Source organism: Phocoena phocoena, chromosome 4, assembly GCF_963924675.1.
Source record: "Phocoena phocoena chromosome 4, mPhoPho1.1, whole genome shotgun sequence".
NCBI lineage: Eukaryota > Metazoa > Chordata > Mammalia > Artiodactyla > Phocoenidae > Phocoena > Phocoena phocoena.
This window is the reverse complement of record NC_089222.1, coordinates 73,336,124-73,360,037: the sequence shown is the minus strand read 5'-3', so window position 1 is coordinate 73,360,037 and position 23,914 is coordinate 73,336,124. Positions and strand designations below refer to the sequence as shown.

The window sequence follows — 23,914 nt, the reverse complement described above, 5'->3', positions numbered from 1 at the left end:
GCAAGGAAGACATCAACTCCACTTGTTGGTCCCAAGGTACATGGGACGTGACAGATAAAAATTCCACTTTTTGTGAGGGCTAAAGAAAAAAAAGTACTCTCGGGGGAACACCAGTTTTCTATGAGAGAAAAAAAGGTGAGATGAACCATCACAGAAGAGTTTGAGGAAAAAGAAAATTTTGCTGATCACGAACTGGGAGTTCCAAAGGGCAGAGTGAAAGAAATTGGGAGGTCACAGATAAATGGGAGTTTAAAACATATTGGAGATATACTAGAGTCAAACAGAGATAAGGAAATTAAGTGAAGGTGATCTGGAAGGCTTCAACTTTTTTTTTGCGGTACGCGGGCCTCTCACTGCTGTGGCCTCTCCTGTTGCGGAGCACAGGCTCCGGACGCGCAGGCTCAGCGGCCATGGCTCACGGGCCCAGCTGTTCCGCGGCATGTGGGATCTTCCCAGACTGGGGCACGAACCCGTGTCCCCTGCATCGGCAGGCGGACTCTCAACCACTGCGCCACCTGGGAAGCCCCAAGGCTTCAAATTTTTTTAGTGATTAAGATGTCCTGATGGTATGCTTGGTAAAAGGTGGATAATCAGTTAAATTTAGTTGTCTGCTTGTGACTGGTTTAGCATTTGCAGAAGGGAGTGTTGGGTGGGAAAGCAAGGTCAGGAAACTGGTGTCTCACCAAGAATTTGAAGTGCTCTTTGGGGTCCCTCCTTTATATCCTGCAACTGAAGGTGTTGAGATATGTCGTTCTTTAAAAACTGTACAGCCTGCACTCACAGGAACTTATTCAGTTAACACTATTTACTGAATGTCTGAATGAATTGCACCATCCTAGATACTGTAATTCCTAATTATCTAATTTGAATTTGTTGAAGACTATTAAAATTAAGCAATATAAAAATAACAACAATAATAATAGCTTCCAGGCACTGTTCTAAGTGTTACATGCATTTAATCATTTAATACAATTAACTCAATGAAGTTGATGCTATTATCTTCATTTGGGGACAATATAACCAATGCATAGCTCTAAAAATTAAATCCTTTCTACTCCAGAATGTACCTGTTTAGGACAAATCATATTCTTTTCATACAAATTAGCCTATTTATTTTTCTGGTATCTGAACAGTGGGGATCTATCTGAACAGCGTTTTCCTGTATTTTAATTTAGGACAGAGTTTCTTCCTCTAAAAAGCATATTATTCAACTCATGTGGCTAATATTCACTCTTGTTAAAATTTTATTGTTCTGCTTCAATTATAAGTCATTATGCCTGTTCCATTCACTCCTAGGAAGAGAATTTTGCTGTTTTCAGCTTAATTTGGCATGTCAATTATCTGGGGGAGGGTGGAAATTCTATTTGAATATTTATAATGACCCACAATAGGGATTTTGAAGTAATCCAAACTATGGGAACAATCGCCAAATATACATCCGAAGTGACCTACCACGTTACAGCTGTTCAAAGTTTATATGTGACTACTATTTTCGTTAATAAACACTGACATCACCAAGTAGATAAAAGCTTTTAGTTAGGAGATAATCAAGTAGCAAAGTCTAGAAGTATTGTGCTAGAGTTTTTTAAAGCCCTGTTGAATATAAAAATTGGTCTTGGATTTAACAGGGCTGCATCACTAAACAGGACAGGGCAGATTGGCATCAAAGGATCATAAATACAAGAACAGGAAGAAGGCTGAAGTGAGGAACTGAGGAGGGCTGGACAATGAATAGCCCACGTTTTCTATATTATAATGACTATTCAAAATTAAGAACATAAGTAGTATGAAGCTCAAAATAGAAAACCTTACACCAAAGTAAAATAATTCACAAGAAACTCATCTTAGTTTAACACTAAAAACAATAAAACCTCACATTGTAAACTTTTGGGATACAGCCAAATGACAAAAATTAGACATAGTCTTTAAGCTGTATGGTTATCATCATGGGTAAAGATTCAAAGGGGTGAGGAAATCAGGTACATGGGGGGTTTGTGCAGCTTGAAGAAAGTCTGAAGAATGGAGGGGAAGAAAAGGGGAGTGGAGGAAGAGATGGGCTACTGTGAAGAATCAAAGGCACATATGACAGCAATAGAGTGAATCCAATAAATATAGGTACCCAAGAGGTTTCAGGTTAGGTGCCATTATTTCGGAAGGCCATGAGCTAACAAGGTTTCAGGTGATTGAAATGGTAATTAATCAATCAATTCCATAAACATTTACTGAGCACCAACTACATGGCAAGTACCATCCTAGAAGCTGGGGTCCTGCAGAAATTTATAACCACTTGGCTTCCCTAACATTTAAAAATATTAATGACTTCCTACTAAGTTCCATACATTACAGTAGAATCTGACACAAAATCTTAGTTGTGAACACAAATATCTTAAACAGATGAGCAATTTAAGTGAATCTGTAAAGTACATTTTATTTTTTATTTATAGAGGCTATTTGGTGGGATATGAAATCAGAGTAATGACTTTCAAATTACTAAAACTGCATTTAATAACAACTCTCCAAACTGCTAAAAGTACCATGCATCATAGTTATAAGGAATTAGATTCAAAGTTAATCTTGCTATCCAATCTTAGAAAAGAATATTTCTGACAATAGTGAAACAGGAGACCTGGTAATCACTTTTGCTATTTATCATTGACAGAACAAAACACTATCATACATATATATTCATAGGTATATAGCATATGCTCAATAAACTAAAATTTCATTAATCTACTTTGTTTTTAACAATATAAAAATCCTCTTATGTTACAAAATAAAACTGCTAGCCATGAGTCAGTAAATGAAACAGAAAAATGTATCCTAGCATCAACTAAAATTTAAATACGCCTAACATTCTTTCTCAGTCCTATTATATTTTATCCTGTAAAATGAATTCCAGTGAGTTACAACAAAAGACTTGGATATATAAAATATCCAACTCATTAGTGAGAAAAATAACATAGAATGCAAAATGATGTTGGTTCTCCAGAGCTGGAGAAATATAAGCTAAAACTCTGACCTAAAGTCTACATTTATAGATATGAAATACAAAGATAATGAAAAAGACAAAATAAGTAACAGAAAGAGGGCTGAAAGAAAGAAAAATAGTAACTTTTCAGTATACACAAGTGATCTGAACCAAACGGGAGGAAGATAAAATTTTAAATGGCTTTGTAGGATCAATTGCAAATAGAGTTTTTATTAAAATTGTGGCTATTTTAGTGCAATACAATAGCAACTTTTCGGCCCAACTCCTAAGTAACTATAATGTAATTCCATGGTTTCAGTAGTTTTCTATGTAAACTATTTTGCTTGTCTTTCATTTGTATGCCTTTTACAAGATGAATTATATATCACTGGTTGTATGTGTGTATATACATATAGTGTGTATTTGAAGTTTTTAACAGATCTTTCTTATTGACAATGGAAAAATATCACTTAATACTAACAGAATGAATAACAATGCTAAGCTTTAGTCTCTGTGTCCCTTTTTGGTATATGTAATTGTAGTCAAAATCAAGTTAGTTAAATTCTTGGGGCAGTATTCAATCTAAGAGTTAAATCAATCGTTGCCTCTGAGTAAGTTTTGATTATAAGTAATCTCACTGCCTACATAAAAACTATTAATGACTCTCCCTAGCCCAGTAATTCCATTCCTCTCAAACATCTAAGAAAAAACAAGAATATTTTTACTTAAGAAATTTGACATTACTTAAAAATAAAAACTATTGAAAGAAAATTCTAGTAACCCGAAACAAGAAGAAGCTGTTGACAGTTACTTTATACTTACTGTGCTGCTTCTAATTACTAAAAAAAAAAAAAAAAGATGGTTTTAAAGGAATTTATTTTTAAAAGGCCCTAAGGTATGTGTATACATTTTAATTTAAATTTAAAGGACAAAAGCATTCTCACCTTGTTTTTTAAATTAGACTAATTCCTATGCTTTCATTTTTACTAAAGTTGAATATCTATTAAAAACATGTTTTAAAATAAAAATATTCCCCCAACTCTCCTTTAATACCAAATAATAGGTATTTCACTCAAATTATGATTAACTTTATATTTTCCTTATATTTTTAATACCCACTCCTCAAAAAGAAGTGGTTTTATGTGATTTTTTTTTTAATTTGAGGACTTTTAGTGTTTGCTCAGCTCTTTACACTGTCAATTGAATATTTGATAAAATATTCCTATAATCATGTAATTACACAAGTTTACTGCTTTCCAATTAACCCTAGATAATATATTTATAGAAATGGAAGGGGATTCATTAAATCCCTTGAATAAACCATAATGTAATAATTTTAAGATATTAGTATATACAATAGCCAACTGTATTCAGTTTAATCTATACTCAAAACACTAGAAAATAAAAATATTTCAAATTATCTTCTGTTTCTTTACTATAACAATCTCCTGAGGTTATCTAATGACATATAAAAGCTATACAAACAGGTATTTTCTTTGGTCAAACATCATACTTTATAGCGTTTAACACAATCTGAAAATAAGGAGACAAGCATTATTAATTTACATTTTAATTTATGTATGAATGGCTTTATATTTTTAGAGAAGTCATTCAACAGAATCTGAGACTGTTTTGTTTGGCATTACATAAGAGCAAAAGGGAAAATATTTTTGTTTCCCCTTTCACGCTAAAGACCTGCATAGATGGACTGAAAACATACATTTCTGCGTATCCAAGGTTTCAGGGCATAAGACTATGTTTTAATAATAAGAAATCTATACTAATACATTTTTGCAAAGCAACATGAACCGAAAATAATTTCAACAAGTGGTATGTTACCTGGGTGGAGCTGGTGGCTACCGAGATGCAGTCAATAAAGCTGTGTCTTCGAGTGAAAAATGCAACTATCTGCTGCCAGCGTGAAGGTTCTGGCTCAGCTTGCAGTTCATCTGATGAGCCCTTTTTCGCCCAGTGTTTCTGCTTTGGGCCTACTGAGCCATGGCTAGAGCTAGTATTGCCTCCTCGACTGGCGCGAGAGTACAGAAGTGTGTTGTTCCCGAAAATGTAATTCATCTCTGCAGCCCTGCAGGTGGTTGCCAAGCAGTCTTACTTCTCTACCAGCTGCTGAGTGGTGAATGATCGGTAAAAACTGCAGCTAGAATTACAGCAGCATCACTTGTAGATCAGGGAAAATAAAAACCTTGAGAAATGATGCTCATTTTCTCTGTAATTTCTTCCCATGAAAGAGCTTGTATCTTCCCTCTGTACCTGTTAGCTGTATGATGGCTGAGTTTATATTTCTAGACAAAAAAGACGACATAAGGTGGTTTTCTTTCTCATGATTATTTTTTCACCAGCGTCTGCAGGAAAAGCTGTTCTTTTGTTAGCTGATAACTAGACGGACTGAAATCCAGGAAGTGAGGTCGATTAGCAGGTAAAGAAGGATGTTATAAACACTGGACTACCAAGACCCTTTGGGGCTGCCTGATTTAATGCACTGGGTGGAGAAACCCTGGATTACCAAGTTTCAATCAGTCTGAAGTAAAATCCAATGGCATCTTCGCTGCTTAAATAAATTATAAATATGAACTGAATTTAAAAATACAAGAGGATTCGCTCTGCCAACAGTTCTGATTGTTTAAAACAATTTTACTAAAGAAATCTTTCTATTCACATATAAATTTCTACATCAGGAAGGCACTTACATTAAATAGCACTAAGGTTTTAAAAGGTACTATCTACATTAAACTCTGAGGATCTAATGACAGAGAAATCCATTTGGAATGTAACTTGATAATTTTATTTAACATATTGGTTTTAAATGCTTTGATTAACTGAGTCTGAAGACAGAAACAGAATAATTAGCTAAATAAGTATTTGGCTTCTGGGACTTTTGTGATAAAAAAGTGCTATTATCAGCACCATCTCTCTCATATGTTATAAACATTAAGATTACCAAGTTATGAATTTGTAAAAATGCAAAAGAATTAAACATAAATTTTTTGTTTTATAGCCAGTAAAACATATTTTATCCAACATGACATAAAATAATACTCTGGTTCAAAAAATAATACTGTTTGATTGCTAAATAGATACTTTCTAACATCTAATATCTAGGTCTGTGTTTCTCAACACAGTAGTCCACCTCAGAATCACCTCAGGTGCTGGTTAAAAAAAATACAGACTGATATCCCCTTCCCATTAGAATTTTTAGGGGTTAGGGAGATCTGGGAATTTTCATTTTTGAAAAGCCCCCCTAAGAGACTCTTAAGCACCCTCAAGTTTGAGAACCACAGATTCCTAAGTCTGTCCTCTTAATACTATGCTACATTAGTATATAAAACAACATATCACCATTAAAAACAATATATGAACAAAAATGCTACTTGGTAACTTACTAATAGTTGAGTAATTCAATTTTTAAGTTGATATTAAGTACATCATAATCCCCAACCTCAGCCATGAATGAGGACCAACAAAATCTTGCTTGCTTTTGCTTACCAGCACCAACTAAATGCAGTCTATTGGAAAGTAGCATTGGCAAACTACAACCTCTAGGACTACTGCAAATCCTGATTTGGCAAGAAAAGATGCGAACACTGTCTCTATGATTCTGTCTCTAAGATACAAACACATGCCCAAGAAGGCTTGAGAGTCATGTGGGACTTTTGGAAGTAAGATGTTTTGTGACAGGTTATAGCAAAGTTTGCTTCTTCCCAAGAACTGTACAGACAGTAGCTGGCAGCTTTATGGCCCTACACAGATTGATCTTATCTATTTGGGGGTAGGGGACTAGAGGAAAACACTAAGGGTAGACAGAGAACTAAGAATCCTCTCTAAAAGAAAAAAATAAAACCTCCTAAAAATAAATTTTACTATGGACCAGGTACTTAATAAAGAACTGATTAGTGTGGTTTATACAAATGCTCTAGTAATTGGTTTGGCCCCAAAATATGTGTCTTGATCTGTATATGATGGAAAGCCAGGGTGGGAGGGGGAACCTTAGAATTTATACAGATTCTGTTACTCTGGATTTGTAAGGATGAGGATATTTTAAAATTTTTGGCTGCACTGGGTCTTTGTTGCAGTGCGCAGGCTTCTCTCTAATTGCGGCATGCAGGCTCCAGTGCATGAGGGCTCCAGAGGGCGTGGGCTCAGTAGCTGTGGTGCACAGGCTTAGTCGCCCTGTGGCATGTGGGACCTTAGTTCCCCAATCAGGGATCAAACCCATGTCCCCTGCACTGGAAGGCAGATTCTTAACCACTGGACCACCAGGGAAGTCGTGGATAAGGATACTGAAAATGAATGTTGAATGCAAATATCCTACTCAAGTTGCAAACAGTACCAACACAGATGGAACAGTAAGGCATTCGTATACAATGATTTCTTATGCTAGAGAGCCAAAGAGCTTGGGAACAATCAAAAGTTGATGAACGCTCCATCCCATATATCCCGAGTACAGAGAAGAAATACTTCTCAATATATAAATTTCCTATTCACATCGACATCAAGAAAACAACTTTGAGTTTTGAGAAAGGCTTTTTTATGAAAATGTCCCATTACCTGAGCTACGGAAATCTAGGATCATCTCATCGATTGCGCAACAGTCAATACACACATACAAAACCATATATGTACCTAAATCACAATTGGTTTCATATGATTTGATTGGGAAGCAGAGGCAACCATCTCCTCACTGATCTCTGCTTTAGAATAACCATACCCATGTCACATAACGGAAATATAAGCTCTATTCCGTTAAACCAAAATTTAAATTCATTATAGAACCTGGAAAGTCTATTTAAAATAGTGAATTTTAAAAAATACTTCACAACGTTTAAATCATCAAAAAGAACACTATTAAGATTTTAATATGATATATAAAGAATGGACATTTTTTTTCTGCAGTCAAATACTCTACCACTGAGCAATACTCTGCACCTAACATTCTTTTTTCTGTACAGTTTTTCTTTTTCACAGAATGACAATAATATTATCTATAGCAGAACTCTAAACAGTAAGAGAAAGCATAAGTAAACTAAGTACACCCATTTAGTGATTACATACTTTAAATATGATTATGAAAAATTTATGACTGTTAGAAATGTTTATTTTATAACATTAAATGGAAGTAAAGACAGTTCAAAAATTTATATAGGATAGGCCCTCAATTATTTGTACCCTTTTCCAAACTTGCAAATAAACCCAGAAGTCTTCAGGTATAGTAACAAAGGCAATGATTAAGTAATTTTAGTGAAAATTTTTAAAAGGTTGAAGGATGAGAGGAAAAACAATATTGAAACTCTAAAATATTAGGAAAAAATTACTAAGTAACCACAAAGCCAATGTACTGTAAATGCAACAAGCATTTTCCTTACCTTTTTATCTTTATAATACGGCCTATTAAATTTCAAAACATGCAGCTGTACTAAGACAAGACTAAGAAGATTGATAACATAGATTTGTTATTTATCTAGAAAAAAGTGATCATATATATACAAATCGCTTCTGTATGAGCGCCATCTAGTGGTCAAATTGTATGCAAACTGTGTACTCAACTTAGTACTCCAGGGTCATCCAAAAAAGATAAAATTCAAAAGTATTTTAATATATTCCAGAGTTGTAAAAACAAAGTTGACTTCAACAAAGCATTCAGTATGCACTCAAAATAGGAAAGATTTTCTTCCTGTAGCATTTAGTTCAATAGGCATATGTTTGCTTATATCCATTCTTCTGCTACCTCCATTTCTCACAATATTTGAAAAACTACCAATTGCTGCTGGTGATTTCATTTGATAGTATTCTCAGTACTACTGGATGAAATGTGTCCAGGCTAGAAGATACACTTATTTATAATAATTATCTGTTCACATACCCTGTTCTGTCTTCAATTTCAAGCCCCTTGTAACTACATTTACTTTGCACATATTAAACATAATTTTCCGTCATTGAAGACAAAAGCAAAATATGAACTCTTTTATTCAATGACCATTGCAATATCCCACACTAAGCCATGTCACCCTTGTCATTTCATCTAGATTTAAATCTATTTTGAAAAACGCTGAGGTTTTGTTTGTTTACTTGTTCAATTTACTGTTCTGACCATTTTTCCTAATTCTTAGATCATTTTCAGTTTTAGGAATCTTGACACTGTTCTTATTAGTACCATACTACTATATTTAGAACTGTTTAAAATTGAAGCTTACTTTTAAAGATTTTCATATACCACAAGAATTTACCCACTGTGTCTGTCCTTTTCTTCCACATTACAGTTTTTCACCATTATATCACCAATTTCTTTCTTGAAACTGTCTAGCACTGGCAAGAAACTTTCCCTTTTAGAGTCTTAAATCATAATTACTTTTTTAAAAAACTATTTTTTTTGGCTGTGCCACGTGGCATACAGGATCTTAGATCCCTGACCAGGGATCAAACCCGTGCCCCCTGCAGTGGAAGCACGGAGTCTTAACCACTGGACGCCAGGGAAGTCCAAATCATAGTTACTTTTATGTTTTATGCTAAGGCCTGAATAAAGTAACTTTCAATCACTATCTTATTTCATTCATTACTTCAGTAATGAGAATCAGCACTAGCACTACAAGACCCTGACAGATTATTTCACAGCATGTTTCATGGTGGCAAACCCTTCATAAGCCCACTCATCAGCTCAGGATCAAGGTCCTTCACACCTTGTCCTCATTTCCTAACAACCATCCTAAACATCAACTACAATATAATGAACTTTTCTGCATTTTTACAGTCTCCTCAGACTATCACCCTCCTACTGTACTTATTTTCTCCAGTAACTGCCTTCTCCTCTGAATTAGCATATTGTATACATCCTTCAACACCTTGTCCAAATATCAACTTTGTTTTTTTACAATACTTCAAGAATTTAACTTCTCTTTATTTTTTCATGTTACATCATACCGTGTTTTAACTATCTCTCCATAAAAAATACCAGTCACTGAAGCCTAACAAACTTACTAACATAGATGTTTAATAAATGGTAAATGCATGTTATTTGATAAACAAAACTAATATTCTATTGATTTTTAAAGCAATCATCTATTAATCTTATTTTTCTATTAGCTTTTATAAGAACTGTGAAGAACAAAGCAGTGCCTAATTTACATTCTACTCAGCAAACTGCTACTATTCAAAGATAATTTTTCAAATTACAAAAATAATAATTCATATACTGAGTTCTATGTATAGTACAACAGTTACTTGCTTCATTCCAAACCACAATACTATAAAAGTGGAAAAGTTCCTTATATTAGCTTTTTTGTTTCTAAAAAAAGACTGCTAATCTTATTTATATTTTAAATAACATATATTCCATTGTTGAGCTTCCTAAAACATTTGCAGTTATTTGAAAAAATTTTAAAAACGTTAAAACTTGCCTTCTTATGTCAAAACAAAGTTATTTTTTAAAAATTTGGTTCTCTAACAGAAAGTTAAAGTAATCCTAACCATTTTGCTATTACACTACCCCAATCCTATGCTCACTCCTCAAATTTTAATCTATGCATGAGATAGGAGAAGCAGGAAGAAATACCCCAAATGGGGCAGCTTTAATAATGCTTAAATTACAATTGTATCAGAATATAGTTTGTCAAAAGTCCAGCCTATCAAGATTTCTGACCCAGTAATTTGACTTCTGGAAATCCATCCTAAGAAAACAACTAAACATACTTTTTATGCCCCAAGATGATTCACTGCAGCCTTCTTTACAAAACCTAGTAAAAATGGAAATAACAAATAGCGAAAACCAGAAGTGTTCAGCAAGTTAAGGTACCAATATACTGTGTAACGTTACGTATCAAATTTTTAAAAAATTTAACATGGGAAAATGTGTAAAACAAGTTTATAATAGGAAAAAACTCACATTTAAAAAAGTAAGATGTAAAGTATGATTTAAAAACAGATGAAGGAGTAAATAATTTCTTCTACTGGAAATGAAAATCCTAATCAGAGAGCCAGCAAGCCAAAGGGGGAATACGATGATGATACCCAACTGCTCCACCTATTTGCATCAGAAACTTATATTTATAACTGTTTCAGAGATTGATGCTGTTAATATCTAATAAAAGAAAACAAAATGAAAAGGAGCAAGAGAATGGCATGTAAGGATGGATAGATCCAGCTGCTTTTCACTGAGACCAGCTGAATTATTACCACAGTATACTAAGATGCTTTGAGGCTAGTACTTTCTTGATCTTAACCAAAATTTGTCAAAGATTTGCATACAAATACTCAAACTGCCACTGCACTAAGGCAATAGTATAACACCAGCAACTATAAGATGTATGTCAATTGCAGAAAAGATAAACTGTGAAAAAGATGTGTTTTATAACTGTTAGTATAAGGATATTTTAATCTCAATAACATACTCCTTTAAATAAGCCTCTGTCAAATTTGTCTTTAAAAAGCCCTCGGGGGGAAAAATGCTATGGGAGACATAATCCTTTAACATGTAATAATTAACTGTATGCAAAGGACAAGAGCATTTTTAAAGCAGATGCCGAAAGAATCAGGCAAAATTCACTTAATTCTCCTATGGTAAGAAAATCAAGGGAAAAAGAGTCAAATTAAGGAAGCAAGTGAGAATCTTCAAAAAGTAATAATGCTTTCTCACTCAATAACTAGAAACACTTAAGTCTCACTGCAGAGTGAGGATTAAATAAAGAGATGTCAGAAATTTACTTTAAAATACTTCAAGACAGACAGTAAAGAAATATGTGTATGGTGGTTCAATTAAGCTAGGTTCTAGTGCATTACTTCTCAACAGTGGCTATCCCCTAGAAACACCTGGAGAACCTGTAAAACTCTCCAAAGCCAGACTATACCCCAGACCAATTAAATCACAATCTCTGAGATGGCACTCAGATATAAATTTTAAAACCTTTTTAGGTGGTTCCGATATCCCACCACAACTGAGAACCATTACTATGGACAGTCAGTTGTCCTAATCAGGAATTAACATTCCTAGACTGGTCAGCTAACATTTAATTATAAAGTAAATGGCTGCTATAAGATTTTTGTTATGTTAATCTTTGATCAACACCAAAAGTTTGCCAATTATCGTAATGAATGAAGTGGGCTTTCATTGGTGAAATCCATTGTGTTTCAGTTATATGGATTGGCTAAATTAGACACAATCCACCCTTGCATAAGGGAAAGAAAGACTCTGAAGAGGCTTATACCCTTAGAGATGGCACCTTAAGGTTTAATACCTAAGATGTCTGGAAATTCTGGGTAACAAAATCTTGGTCTCTGGAATATTGTTTTATTTGCCTAGAGCGAGCATTTTATGCAACAAAAAAAAGTTGAGGCTTCATCACATTTAAAGAGGCTATATACAATATGTTATGTGGCTCACTGTCTGTTTAAATGTCTGCCTGTGTCAGAATCTGCATACACACAGAACTACCAAACAACCACCAAAAGACTGAGGAGTTGGGTGTGTGCAAATTGGCTTTGGATAATTTGTAACAATCATAAACATCAAAAATTCAAAATATCAGAAACAAAAGAATTATACATACCCGGGAAGGCTTTATTAATTCAGTCAAGAGAAAACAGGCATAGGCTGATAAGAACAGCATATAAAGCAGGAGGGAGTGCTTAGAATTCAAGTGTTCTAAGGTTCTTATGTTGTTCAAAATGAGGGTAAAAGATATATATTGAGTCTAAATTTTTGTAAGCGAAATATGTATATTAAAATTTCTAAAAAAAAAAAAATTTCTAGGATAACCATTAAAGGAAGAGAAACAGAATAGCTTCCAAGCTAAGAAGAATGAAAAATGAGAAGAGAAAATAAAATCTAAAAGAAGACATGTTGGAATAAATGTCTTGTATGTTTAAAATTAAGAAATATACTTTTAAATAACTCATGGGGCAAAGAAAAAAATAATAATGAAAGTAAAAGAAAAAGTTTGAATTATGATAAACATTTCATATTAAACCTGTGGGTTACAGCTAAAGTGTATTTAAAGGAAAATTTACAAATTCAAATACTGTTAGAAAAGGCTGATAATGCAGTTACGTAACCAACTTGAGAAACTAGAGGGAAAATCCCAAACAGAATAAACTCAAAGAAAGCAGAAGAAAATAAAATAATAATGATAAGAGCAGAAAGGGGAAAAGATAAAATGAAAACTGTCTCTGTCACTAATAGACAACTGATTTTTTTTCCCATGTGTATCTCTCATTTAGCGTCCCAAAGTAAGATCAGATTGCCTTGGCCAAACACAATCTTTGATTGATATGTAGGCTAGCCACACATTTACATATTGCATAAACGTGTATATATTCATGTTTATGTGTGTATGAGAGGGGATGGCGGTGACAGCACATGGGGGAGGAGCACAGGAGAGTTTTATTTTTAGACATTTTTTTTCTTATTTACTTAAGTATAGTTGATTTACAATGTTGTGTTAAATACTGCTGTACAGCAAAGTGATTCAGATATATACATATATATATATATATATATACATTTTTAATACTCTTTTCCATTATGGTTTACCATAGGATATATAGTTCTCTGTGCTATACAGTAGGACCTTGTTGTTTATCCATTCCATATATAAAAGTTTACATCTGCTAATCCCAAACTCCCATTCCATCCCTCTGCCAACCCCCTCGCCCTTGGTAACCACCAGTCTGTTCTCTATTAAAAGACATGGTTCTTTGAAATTGATCATCCTTTGGCAAGAAAGATCAAGAGGAAAAAAAGCACAAATAAACAATACTAGGAATGAAAAAGGGGCTACATCTAAATATGCTATAGACATAAAATAATAGGATGTTGAGAATATTTTGAAGTAAGTATGAAATGGGCAAATACCTAGAAAAACTATTAACTGAAATCTGACTGGTACTATATAATCCATTACAATTTTTAACCAGTAATATGAAATCATCCCTCAAAGAGAATTACAAAACCCACTTCAAGGTTTACAAGTAAGAAATGATCCTTATACACGACACATACAACTAACAAAGGATTAGTATCCGGAATATATAAAGAACTTGCACAAATCAGTAAAAAGAACAACCCATTACAAAAATGAAAAAAAATCTTGAGAGGGTATGTCACAGAATAGGAAACCTGAATGATCAATATTATCAAACAGTGAAATGCACATTAAAATCACAGTAAGATACTACTTCAAACCCAAAACAATGGCAAAAATAACAATACCAAATATTGATGAGAATATAGATCAATTAAAACTGTTACATATTGCTGCTGAAAATGTAAATTATAGAACCATTTGAAAATAATCTGGTGTTATCCACAAAGATGTGTATACATAACCTACGATTTTAACAGCATTTTTAATACTAGTAATAATCCAAAAATAACATCCATCAAAAGTAAGGTAAATTATAGTATATTCATAAAATAGAAAACTCTAGAGCAGTGAAGATAATGAATCTCAGGCATATAATGTTGACCAAAAACTGCAAGTTGAGAGTAGACACAGTATAATGCCAATTATATAAAAACCAAAACAGGCAAAAGAAACAATATACTGTTTAGAAATCTAAATATGTGAAACCAGGACTGTGGTTATTTCTGAGGGGAGAGACAAGGTGATGGGGTCAGGTAAAGTCACACACTGGACTTCAAAGATACTGTTAATGCTCTTTTTCTGTACTTATATATTTTTTTAAAGTTATTTTAATGTGCTTATATTTTGATGTAATATAAATATATATATTTATATATTTATTTATATTATATTTATATATATTATATATATTATATTTATATTTATTTTTTGATGTGTATATATTTGTATTTTGAAATATAATAGTTACTTCTTTCATGAGAACTTTTAGGCTTAAAGATCGTATCACTGAATAAAATTCATTTATAATATATATTTTTAAAAATATTTTTAGAATGCTAACGAATACTATGAAATTCCTTATAATTACAAAACCAGAAACATCAAGGGGGGAAAATCCTACGTGAAAAAATAGTTCTAAGCATGAGCTACATTAGTAACAAAAGTAATAAATAATTCATAGCAACAAAATAAAGTTACTATCTTACCTTTATTGGTGAAATATGAGAGTGAGAAACAAATCCATGGACATTTTCAATTTCTGACAGGTTCTTCTCTGAGACATGAACCAATTCCGGACCTATCACCTCATTAGTGATTTGTGGGGAAATGTGCTCTTGAGGAGGTGTATCTTCATCCTGATACCGGTATTTCTGTAACGTACAGCAAATTATTAAATATGAGGAAGCTCTGAAAAGCAACATGAGTTCAATCCAAATCATGATTTTCATAACTACCCAAATCATAATATTTAACTATGTGAAAAGTGTCTTTTACAGTTTAATACATAAAGTCTGAGAGCATTGGTTCTCCATTTTAAAGTCATGCCAATATTTTAATAAACTTATCTGATTATTAAAAATAAGTCAGACTCTGGAAAGATGGCAGAGTAGGAAACACCAGGAATCTGTTGCCCCACCTAAACAATAATTACAGAGGCATAATCTGTCTGATGTAATTTTGGAACTCTGGAGTCTGTTGAAGGCTTGCAACTTTAGGGGAAAACTTGGATGTAAACTGTGTTTAATTTGGATCAGTTTTACCACCTCTGCTCAGCATGGTACCGGAAGTCATAGCCAGAACAATTAGGCAAGAAGAAACAATAAAAGGTATCCACTTAGAAAGGAAGTAATATTATCTCTGTCTTATATCAATAAACACTCAGCAAAAAAACTGTTAGAATTACTGAATGTAGCAAAGCAGTATGATATACTGTTTTGTATCCTACAAAAGATGACACACAAAAATCAGTTGCATTTCTATACACAAACAGTTGCATTTTATACACAACCTGAAAATTACAAAAACAGTTCCATTTACAACAGCATCAAAAAAAATAAGGTGAAAGACTTGTGCAATGAAAACTACAAAGACTTGTGCAATAATTAAGGTGAAAGACTTGTGCAATGAAAAGACCTGCTGAAAAAAAAAGTTAAAGACAACAGAAATAAATGGAAACACATCCCATGTTCATAGGTTGAAGATTTAATATTGGTAAGATGTCAATACTACTTAAAGCAATTTACAGATTTAATCCGATTCCTATCAAAATCCCAATGACATTTTTTGCAAAATAGAAAAACCCATCCTAAAATTCATTTGGATCTCAAGGGATTCAAATAGTCAAAATCACCATGAAAAAAAAGAACAAAGCTGAAGGACTCACTCTTTCTCATTTCAAAACTTACTACAAAGCTACAGTAATCAAAACAGTTTGGTACTCGCATAAAGACAGACATATAGACCAATGGAATGAAAGAGAGAGTCCAGAAATAAACCCTCACGTACAAAAATTATTTTTCACAAGGGTGCCAAGACCATTCAATAGGGAAAAACAGCTTTTACAACAAATCGTGCTGCAAAAACTGGATATCCACACATAAAAGAATGAAGGTGGACCCTTACCTAATACCATATACGAAAATTAACTCAAGGTGGATCAAGGACTTAAATGTAAGACCTAAAACAATAAAACTCTTAAAGGAAAAGCTTTAAGACGTTGCATTTGGCTATGAGTTTTTGGATATGACACCAAAGGCAGAAGTAACAAAAGAAAGAACAGACAAATTTGACTTCATAAAAATTGAAAAGTTTTGTGCATCAAATGACTCTAATCACAGAGTAAAAAGGCAACCCACAGAATGGGAGAAAATATTTACAAATCACATATCTGATAAGGGATTAATACCCAGAATATACAGAAAATTCCTAAAATTCAACAAAAAACTAAACAACTCAATTCCAAAATGGGCAAAGAACTCCAAAGAATATATACAAATAGCCAGTAAGCACATGAAAAGATGCTCAACATCACTAATCATTACAGAAATGCAAATCAAAACTCGAGGTACCACCTCACAACCACTGGAATGGCTACTATTTTAAAAAGCCAAGGACCTACTGTATAACACAGAGAACTATATTCAATATCCTATGATAAACCATAATGGAAAAGAATATAAATAAAAAAGAATGTATACATATATATTTATAATTAAATTGCTTTGCTGTATAGCAGTAATTAACACAACACTGTAAATCAACTATACTTCAATAAAAAAATTATTAAAGAAAAGAAAGACTGGTTAAAAAAAAAAGCAGAAAACAAGTGTTGGTAAGGATGTAGAGAAATTGGAACACTTGTGCACTATTGGTGGGAATGTAAAATAGTCCAGCCATTGCAGAAAATGGTATGGTGGTTCCTCAAAAATTGAAAATACAATTACCATATGATTCAAGAATTCCACTTCTGGACATATACCCAAAAGAACTGAAAGCAGGGTCTTGAAGAAATATTTGTACACCAGTGTTCATAGTAGCATTATTCACAGTAGGTAAAACATGGGAGAAACCCAAGTATCTATCAATGGATAGATAGATAAGCAAAATGAGGTGTATATATATGTGTATACACACACACACACACACACACACACACACACACACAAAATGGAATATTATTCAGCCTTTAAGGAAGGAAATTCTGCTATATGTTACAACATGGATGAACCTTGCAGACAGTACGCTAACTGAAGTAAACCAGTCTCAAAAAGACAAATACTGTATGATTGAACTTACATGAGGTACTTAGAGTAGTCAAAATCATAAAGACAGAAAGTAGAATGGTGGCTATCATGGGCTGGTGGGAGGAGAGAATTGTGAGTTACTGTTCAATAGCACAGAATTTCAGTTTTACTACACTAAACGTTATGGGGACTGATGGTGGTAATGGCTGCTCAACAATGTGGATGCATTTAATACCACTGAACTGTAAACTCAAAAATGGTTAAGGTGGTAAATTTTATGTTATGTGTATTTTTACCACAATAAAAAAATAAATACAAATAAGACTTCAAAGCTAGGTGAAAAAGAAACCTGAATACTGATTTGTCCATTTTTTACCCAATGTTAGCTGAACACTGTGTCTCTAAAGATACAGCTGTTTAAGTGAAGTCAACATAAAAAGCCAAAGTTGTTCAGCTAATTAAGTCTGGTCTTCTTATTCAATTAACTTGTACCCAAAAAAAGTCAGCCTTTTCAAATTCTAATTGAAAATTAATTACTAGATAACAGTTATTTTTCTTTTACCTATAAAAGAATACTTGTTTCTTTCTCTCTCTCTTGCATGCTCACGCACGTAGAAAACCAAATCTACCTCACACCATACATAAAAGTAAAGGAAATCCTAATTATAGGAACTGGGAGAAAATAAAAGTGCATGCTTCTCAAATCAGGCTGGGAATGTGTATGCACATACACAAAAACAAAACAAACTTATATACTACACCCCCCCCCAAATTAAACACACATATAAAGAAAAGACACAAAAAAGGTACAATAGAAAACAAATGTTTCTAACAATAAACAGGATTATTAGCCACTATAAGCTGGCTCTTATAAATCATTGAAAAAAAGAGTCAGCAAAGATTAATAAAGGGATACTCACAAAAGGCATACAAATGGGTCAGTAAACTTATAGGAAAAACATGCTCAACTTTTTTAGTAAGTAAGAATTACAGTGCCAACATTCAGAGAAATGGGCATAAATCATCACATTCCTGGCAGAAGTCTTTTTCTGGTGGGCAGTCTGGTGAAATGTTTCAAAAGTCCTGAAAATGTTTCTATTCCTCCAGTAATTCCACCTCTAGGAATTAATCTTAGAAGATATAGCATTAGTGAGGAGCATAAATATTTGTTGTATATAGACAAACATGTACATTGTAAAATATATTTTTTAAAACTTAGCTATGAATTTGCTGAAAGTTATTACACAACTTCCAGCATCACTTTTTAAACAACATCCTTCTGTGAAATGGTACAATTACATGGAAAACAACAATCAGGCCCACATCAACATCAGTTAATTTAACATGATATAAGAAACCTGGTTTTACATGTAGACTTCAATTATTTTCAAAACCAATGAAAAGAATTCACTAACTTTATCCTGAGTAAGGCTGAAATTAACATAGACATACTTACAAAACTTAACAGGTTATATGCTCAATTGAGTGAAAGCAAAATTTAAGTATTCTTATACCTTAGCAGTAGATACACTATAAGGAAGGAAACTTGATACCATGTTTTCAAACTTTAAGGATACTCCACAACTTAGTATGTACTTTAAAGAGAGATACATGTGGAAGTATATTCCCTATAGTACAGTCTGGAATAAAGAAAAACTGGAAACAAGCTGCCTTTCAATAGATTTTTTTAAAAAATTATGGTACAGTCATCCTAGAAAATGTTATGTGGAAGTTAAATTGGGTAAAAAGCTACTTATTCTAACAGAAAAAGATGAAGACACAATTACTGAATGAGGAAAGCATGTTTCAAAGCTAACACACACAACTTGAACATTTTAAAACAAAGCAATAGTGTATTCATATATGTGTACGTATGTATTAACATTATATGCACATGCAATATGTGCATGTGAAGCATATCCATGAATGTCCATATGCAATTTGGGGGGGTATGAAAAGATTTAAAACAAGAAATGGTTCATTCTGAAAAGTAAAGAAAGAAATCACTAAAAATTTTATGTCTTTTATGTATCTTTAATGTATGTTGCCCCTTGATCCCTTTTTACTCCTTATAATTACTGAGAAACTCAAGGCATTTAACCTGTAGGGTCCCCAGTATAATCACTTCATATTCATGGGACCATTCAGTGTGCTCCCTTGGCTTCTGTACTTCCTGCAAATTGGCAGCTAAATGTAATAGCTTGATCAGTCTCATGTTCAATCCTTTGGCAAGACTATAGATGGTACTATGTTCTTCTATCAAGAAGCACATAATGTCTTGGTTATATCTTTTTGTGATGTTAGGAGCTCTTGATACTCAATGCCTGAATCAATTCATTCAATGATGGTTGCAAAGTGATGACAATCTAATTCTATTATTCCTTTTTATTATTAAAAGATGTATGTATAAAAAGAGTAAGTCTCTTCACTTACTATTTGGTTACCTATTGGTATGATTCACACATGAATAACATGTCATTTTATCTACTAGTTTTCAAGACAGATAAAAAACTGGTTCCCTATCATCCTCCTAAAGCAATTAGGAGGTTTTTATATATCAATCAATGCAATTCCGATCAAAATGCCATCTGGCTTTCTTCAGAAATTGACAAGCTGACCCTAATACTCATAAAGAGCTGGAAAGGACCCAGAAGAGTCGAAACAGTTTTGAAACAGAAGAAGAAAATGGAGGACTCACACTTCCCGATTTCAAAACTTCCTTCAAAGCTACATGAATCAAGATTGTCATACTGGCATAAGGATAGACAAAGAGCAGTATAATAATAGAATTAAGAGTCCAAAAATGTATCCCTAGATTATGGTCAACTGATTTTCAACATGAGTGCCAAGAGAACTTAGTGAGAAAAGAACATCTTTTCAACAAATGATGCTCAAACATCTGGATGCAAAGGAGTTAAATTAGACCTCTTTCTCAAAATGGATCAACACCTAAATATCAGAGCTAAAACTATAAACGCCTTAGAAGAAAACATAAGTGCAAATCTTTTGACCTTGTATTAGCCGATAAGTAACCAAAGTGGGGGGAAAAAAACAGATAAATCTGCCTTCATACAAATGAAAAAAATTTTGATCATCAAAGGACATTATCAAAAAGGCAAAAAGATAACCCACAAAATGGGAGAAAATATGTGCAAATTATATATTTGATAAGGTTATTCACAAACAGTACATAAGGTAAGTATCTGGTAAATACCCAGAATACATAAGAAAGTCTTTCAACTCAACAATAAAAAGACAACCCAATTTTAAAATGGGCAAAGGATTTACACAGACATTTCTCCAAAGACGATACACAATTGGCCAATAAGCACATGAAAAGATGTTCAACATCATTAGTCATTGCAAAAATGCAAATCAAAACCACAATGAGATATTACTTCACAGCTACCAGGATGGCTATAATCAAAAAGACGGGCAAAACATATGTTGGTAAGGATGTAAAGATATAGGAATCCTCAAACAGTGCTGGAAGGAATGTAAAATGGTACAGGCACCCTAGAAAGCAGTTTGGCAGTTCCTCAAAAGGTAAAAAGAGTTACCATATGACTGAGCAATTCCACTCCTAGGTATATATCCGACAGAACTGAAAACATGCATCCACACAAAAACCTGTACACCAATGTTCATAGCATCACACTTCATAACAGCCCCAAAGTGGAAACAATCCAAATGTATATCAATTTATGAATGAATAAACAAAATGTGGTATATTCATATACTGAAATATTATTCAAATATAAAAAAGGAATTAAGTATTTATACATCCTACAAGATGGAGCTTTGATTACATTATGCTAAGTGAAAGAAGCCAGATGCAAAAGGCCACATACTGTATAATTCCATTTATATGAACGTATGTTCAGAATAGGCAAATTCACAGAACCAGAAGGTAGATTAGTGTTTTCCAAGGATGGGGTAGAGGGAAAATGGGAATCAAGTGCTGTGGGTATGGAGCTTCTGTGGGGTGTGACAAAAATGTTCTGGAATTAGTGGTGATGGTTGCACAGCCTTGTATACAGAACTGTACAGCTTTAAAAGGTTAAGTGTTATGGTATGTGAATACTTTAATTTAAAAATTATTATAAAATGATGGATTACACATATATGATTGCTTTACATCCACCAAAAATGTCCTTTTTGATGCTGAAATTGTCTCATCTCTAGCCAGTAGAAACTCTTAATTTTCTGAGTTCCCTTGTACTTGGCACCTTTAAGAAAGCCTAATAAAACAAAATACAGTTAACCAAAAGGAAAATTCTATTACTTATTAGTGATTTAAAAAAGGGATTACTTTTATTTGAGAAAGCATTTCCAAGTAGCTTTCCAGGCCCTCTATTACATTGCACAGCAGCATTCATTTGTATTTCTTACTACCTAAAGGTTGATCTCAACCTATTTTCAAAATAATTTTAACATAAAATTTCATATAAACACTGTTAATAGTTAGAATGCATAAAACTAAGCCTCCTACTGTGGTCCAAGCATAACTTATCTAACACCTAAACCAGAAAATAATTACTAAATGGGGATGAGAGAGTAGGGATAAAGGAGGAAGGGGATTTTAAAATGACTGTAATGAGAGCATTTTAAAATGATAGTAATAAGAGCATTCTAAATACATTTCCCCATCTTTTTAATGTTTTTAAGGCTTATATCCTTAGTATAAAGCCTTCTACTGTCTTTAATCTAGAAAATATAAAAAAGAACCAGTCAGACTGAAGAATAACTGAAACAAAAAACACACTAGAAGGAATTAACAGCAGACTAGGTGATACAGATAAGTGATCTGGATGATAGAATAATGGAAATCACCCAATCAGAACAGCAAAAAGAAAAACAAAAAAAATGAGAACTGTTTAAAGGATCTCTAGGACAACGCCAAGTGTACCAACATTCACATTACAGAAGGCACAGAAGGAGAAGCAGGAGAGAAGGGGGTCGGAAATGTATTTGATGAAATTATCACAGAAAATTTCCCAAACCTGAAGAAGGAAACAGATATCCAGGTATGAGGAGTACAGAGGGTCCCGAAAAGATGAACCCAAACAAACTCACGTCAAGACATATCATAATTAAATTGGCAAAAATTAAAGAGAGAATTCTAAACGCAGCATAAAAAAACAAAGAATCAGGCTATTAGCTGATTTTTCTGCAGAAACCTCGCAGGCCAGAAGGGAAGGGCAATTATCTCTGATAAATATAGGTGCAAAAATCCTTAACAAAATATTAGCAAACCAATTTCAACAATATATAAAACGAATCATACAGCATGATCAAGTGGAATTTATTCCAGGGATGCAAGGGTGGTTCAATATTCACAAATGAATCAGTGTGATACACCACATTAACAAAAGGAAGGATAAATAAAAAATCACATGATCATCTCAATAATCGCAGAGAAAGCATCTGACAAAATTCAACGTCCATTTATGATAAAAAACTCCCAACAAAGTGGATATAGAGAGAATATATCTCAACATAATAAAGGCCATTTATGATAAACCCACAGCTAAAATCATACTCAACAGTGAAAAGCTGAAAGCCTTTCCTCTAAAATCAGGAACAAGACAAGAATGTCCACTCTCATCACTGCTATTTAACATAGTACTGGAAGTCTTAGCCACAGCAACCAGACAAGAAAAAGAAATACCAGGCATCCAAATAGAAAGGGAAGAACTAAAACTGTCACTATCTGCAGATGGCATGAAACTATATACAGAAAACCCTAAAGTTTCCATGCAAAAACTATTAGGATAAATGAATTAAGTAAGTTTGCAGGAATACAAGATTAATACACAGAAGTCTGTTGCTTTTCTATACACTAATAATGAACTATCAGAAAGAGAAAGAAAACAATACCACTTGAAATTGCATCAAAAAAAATAAAATAAAATACCTAGGAATAAACTTAACCAAGGAGATGAAAGACCTATACTGTGAAAACTGTAAAATACTGATGAAGGAAACTGAAGATGATACAAAGAAACAGAAAGATATTCCATGTTCTTGAATCAGAAAAATATTGTTAAAATGTCCACACCATCCAAAGCATTCTACGGAGTCAACACAATCCCTATCAAAATACCAACAGAACTAGAATACATAATCCTAAAATTTATATGGAACCACACAAAAGGCCCTGAAGTGCCAAGGCAAATTCTATGTGATTCTTTACAGGAACATTTGCTGACCCCGGATTTAAACTAAAAGCAATCAGATGATATAATGAAATAAAAGACTACATTTACAACAGAAGCAAAAAAGGTATGCCTAGGAATTAATAAATCTAAAGTATCCAAATGTCCAACTTTACC

The 23,914-nt window shown here is 33.3% G+C and overlaps 1 protein-coding gene across 16 annotated transcripts in view; it reads right to left on the bottom strand.

Annotated features, from left to right (window-relative positions):
• The window catches only part of DLG1 (discs large MAGUK scaffold protein 1), a 283,484-nt gene that overhangs the window by 166,907 nt on the left and 92,663 nt on the right, over window positions 1-23,914 (bottom strand). For 12 of the 16 annotated variants that reach the window (XM_065875942.1, XM_065875943.1, XM_065875944.1 and 9 more), the window contains exon 4: window positions 15,042-15,206. In XM_065875942.1, coding sequence (XP_065732014.1) covers window positions 15,042-15,206 — 165 coding nt within the window. Of the gene's footprint in view, window positions 1-4,807; window positions 5,042-15,041; window positions 15,207-23,914 lie in introns of those variants that run through there. The other 4 variants (XM_065875955.1, XM_065875956.1, XM_065875957.1 and 1 more) reach the window with 1 other exon arrangement.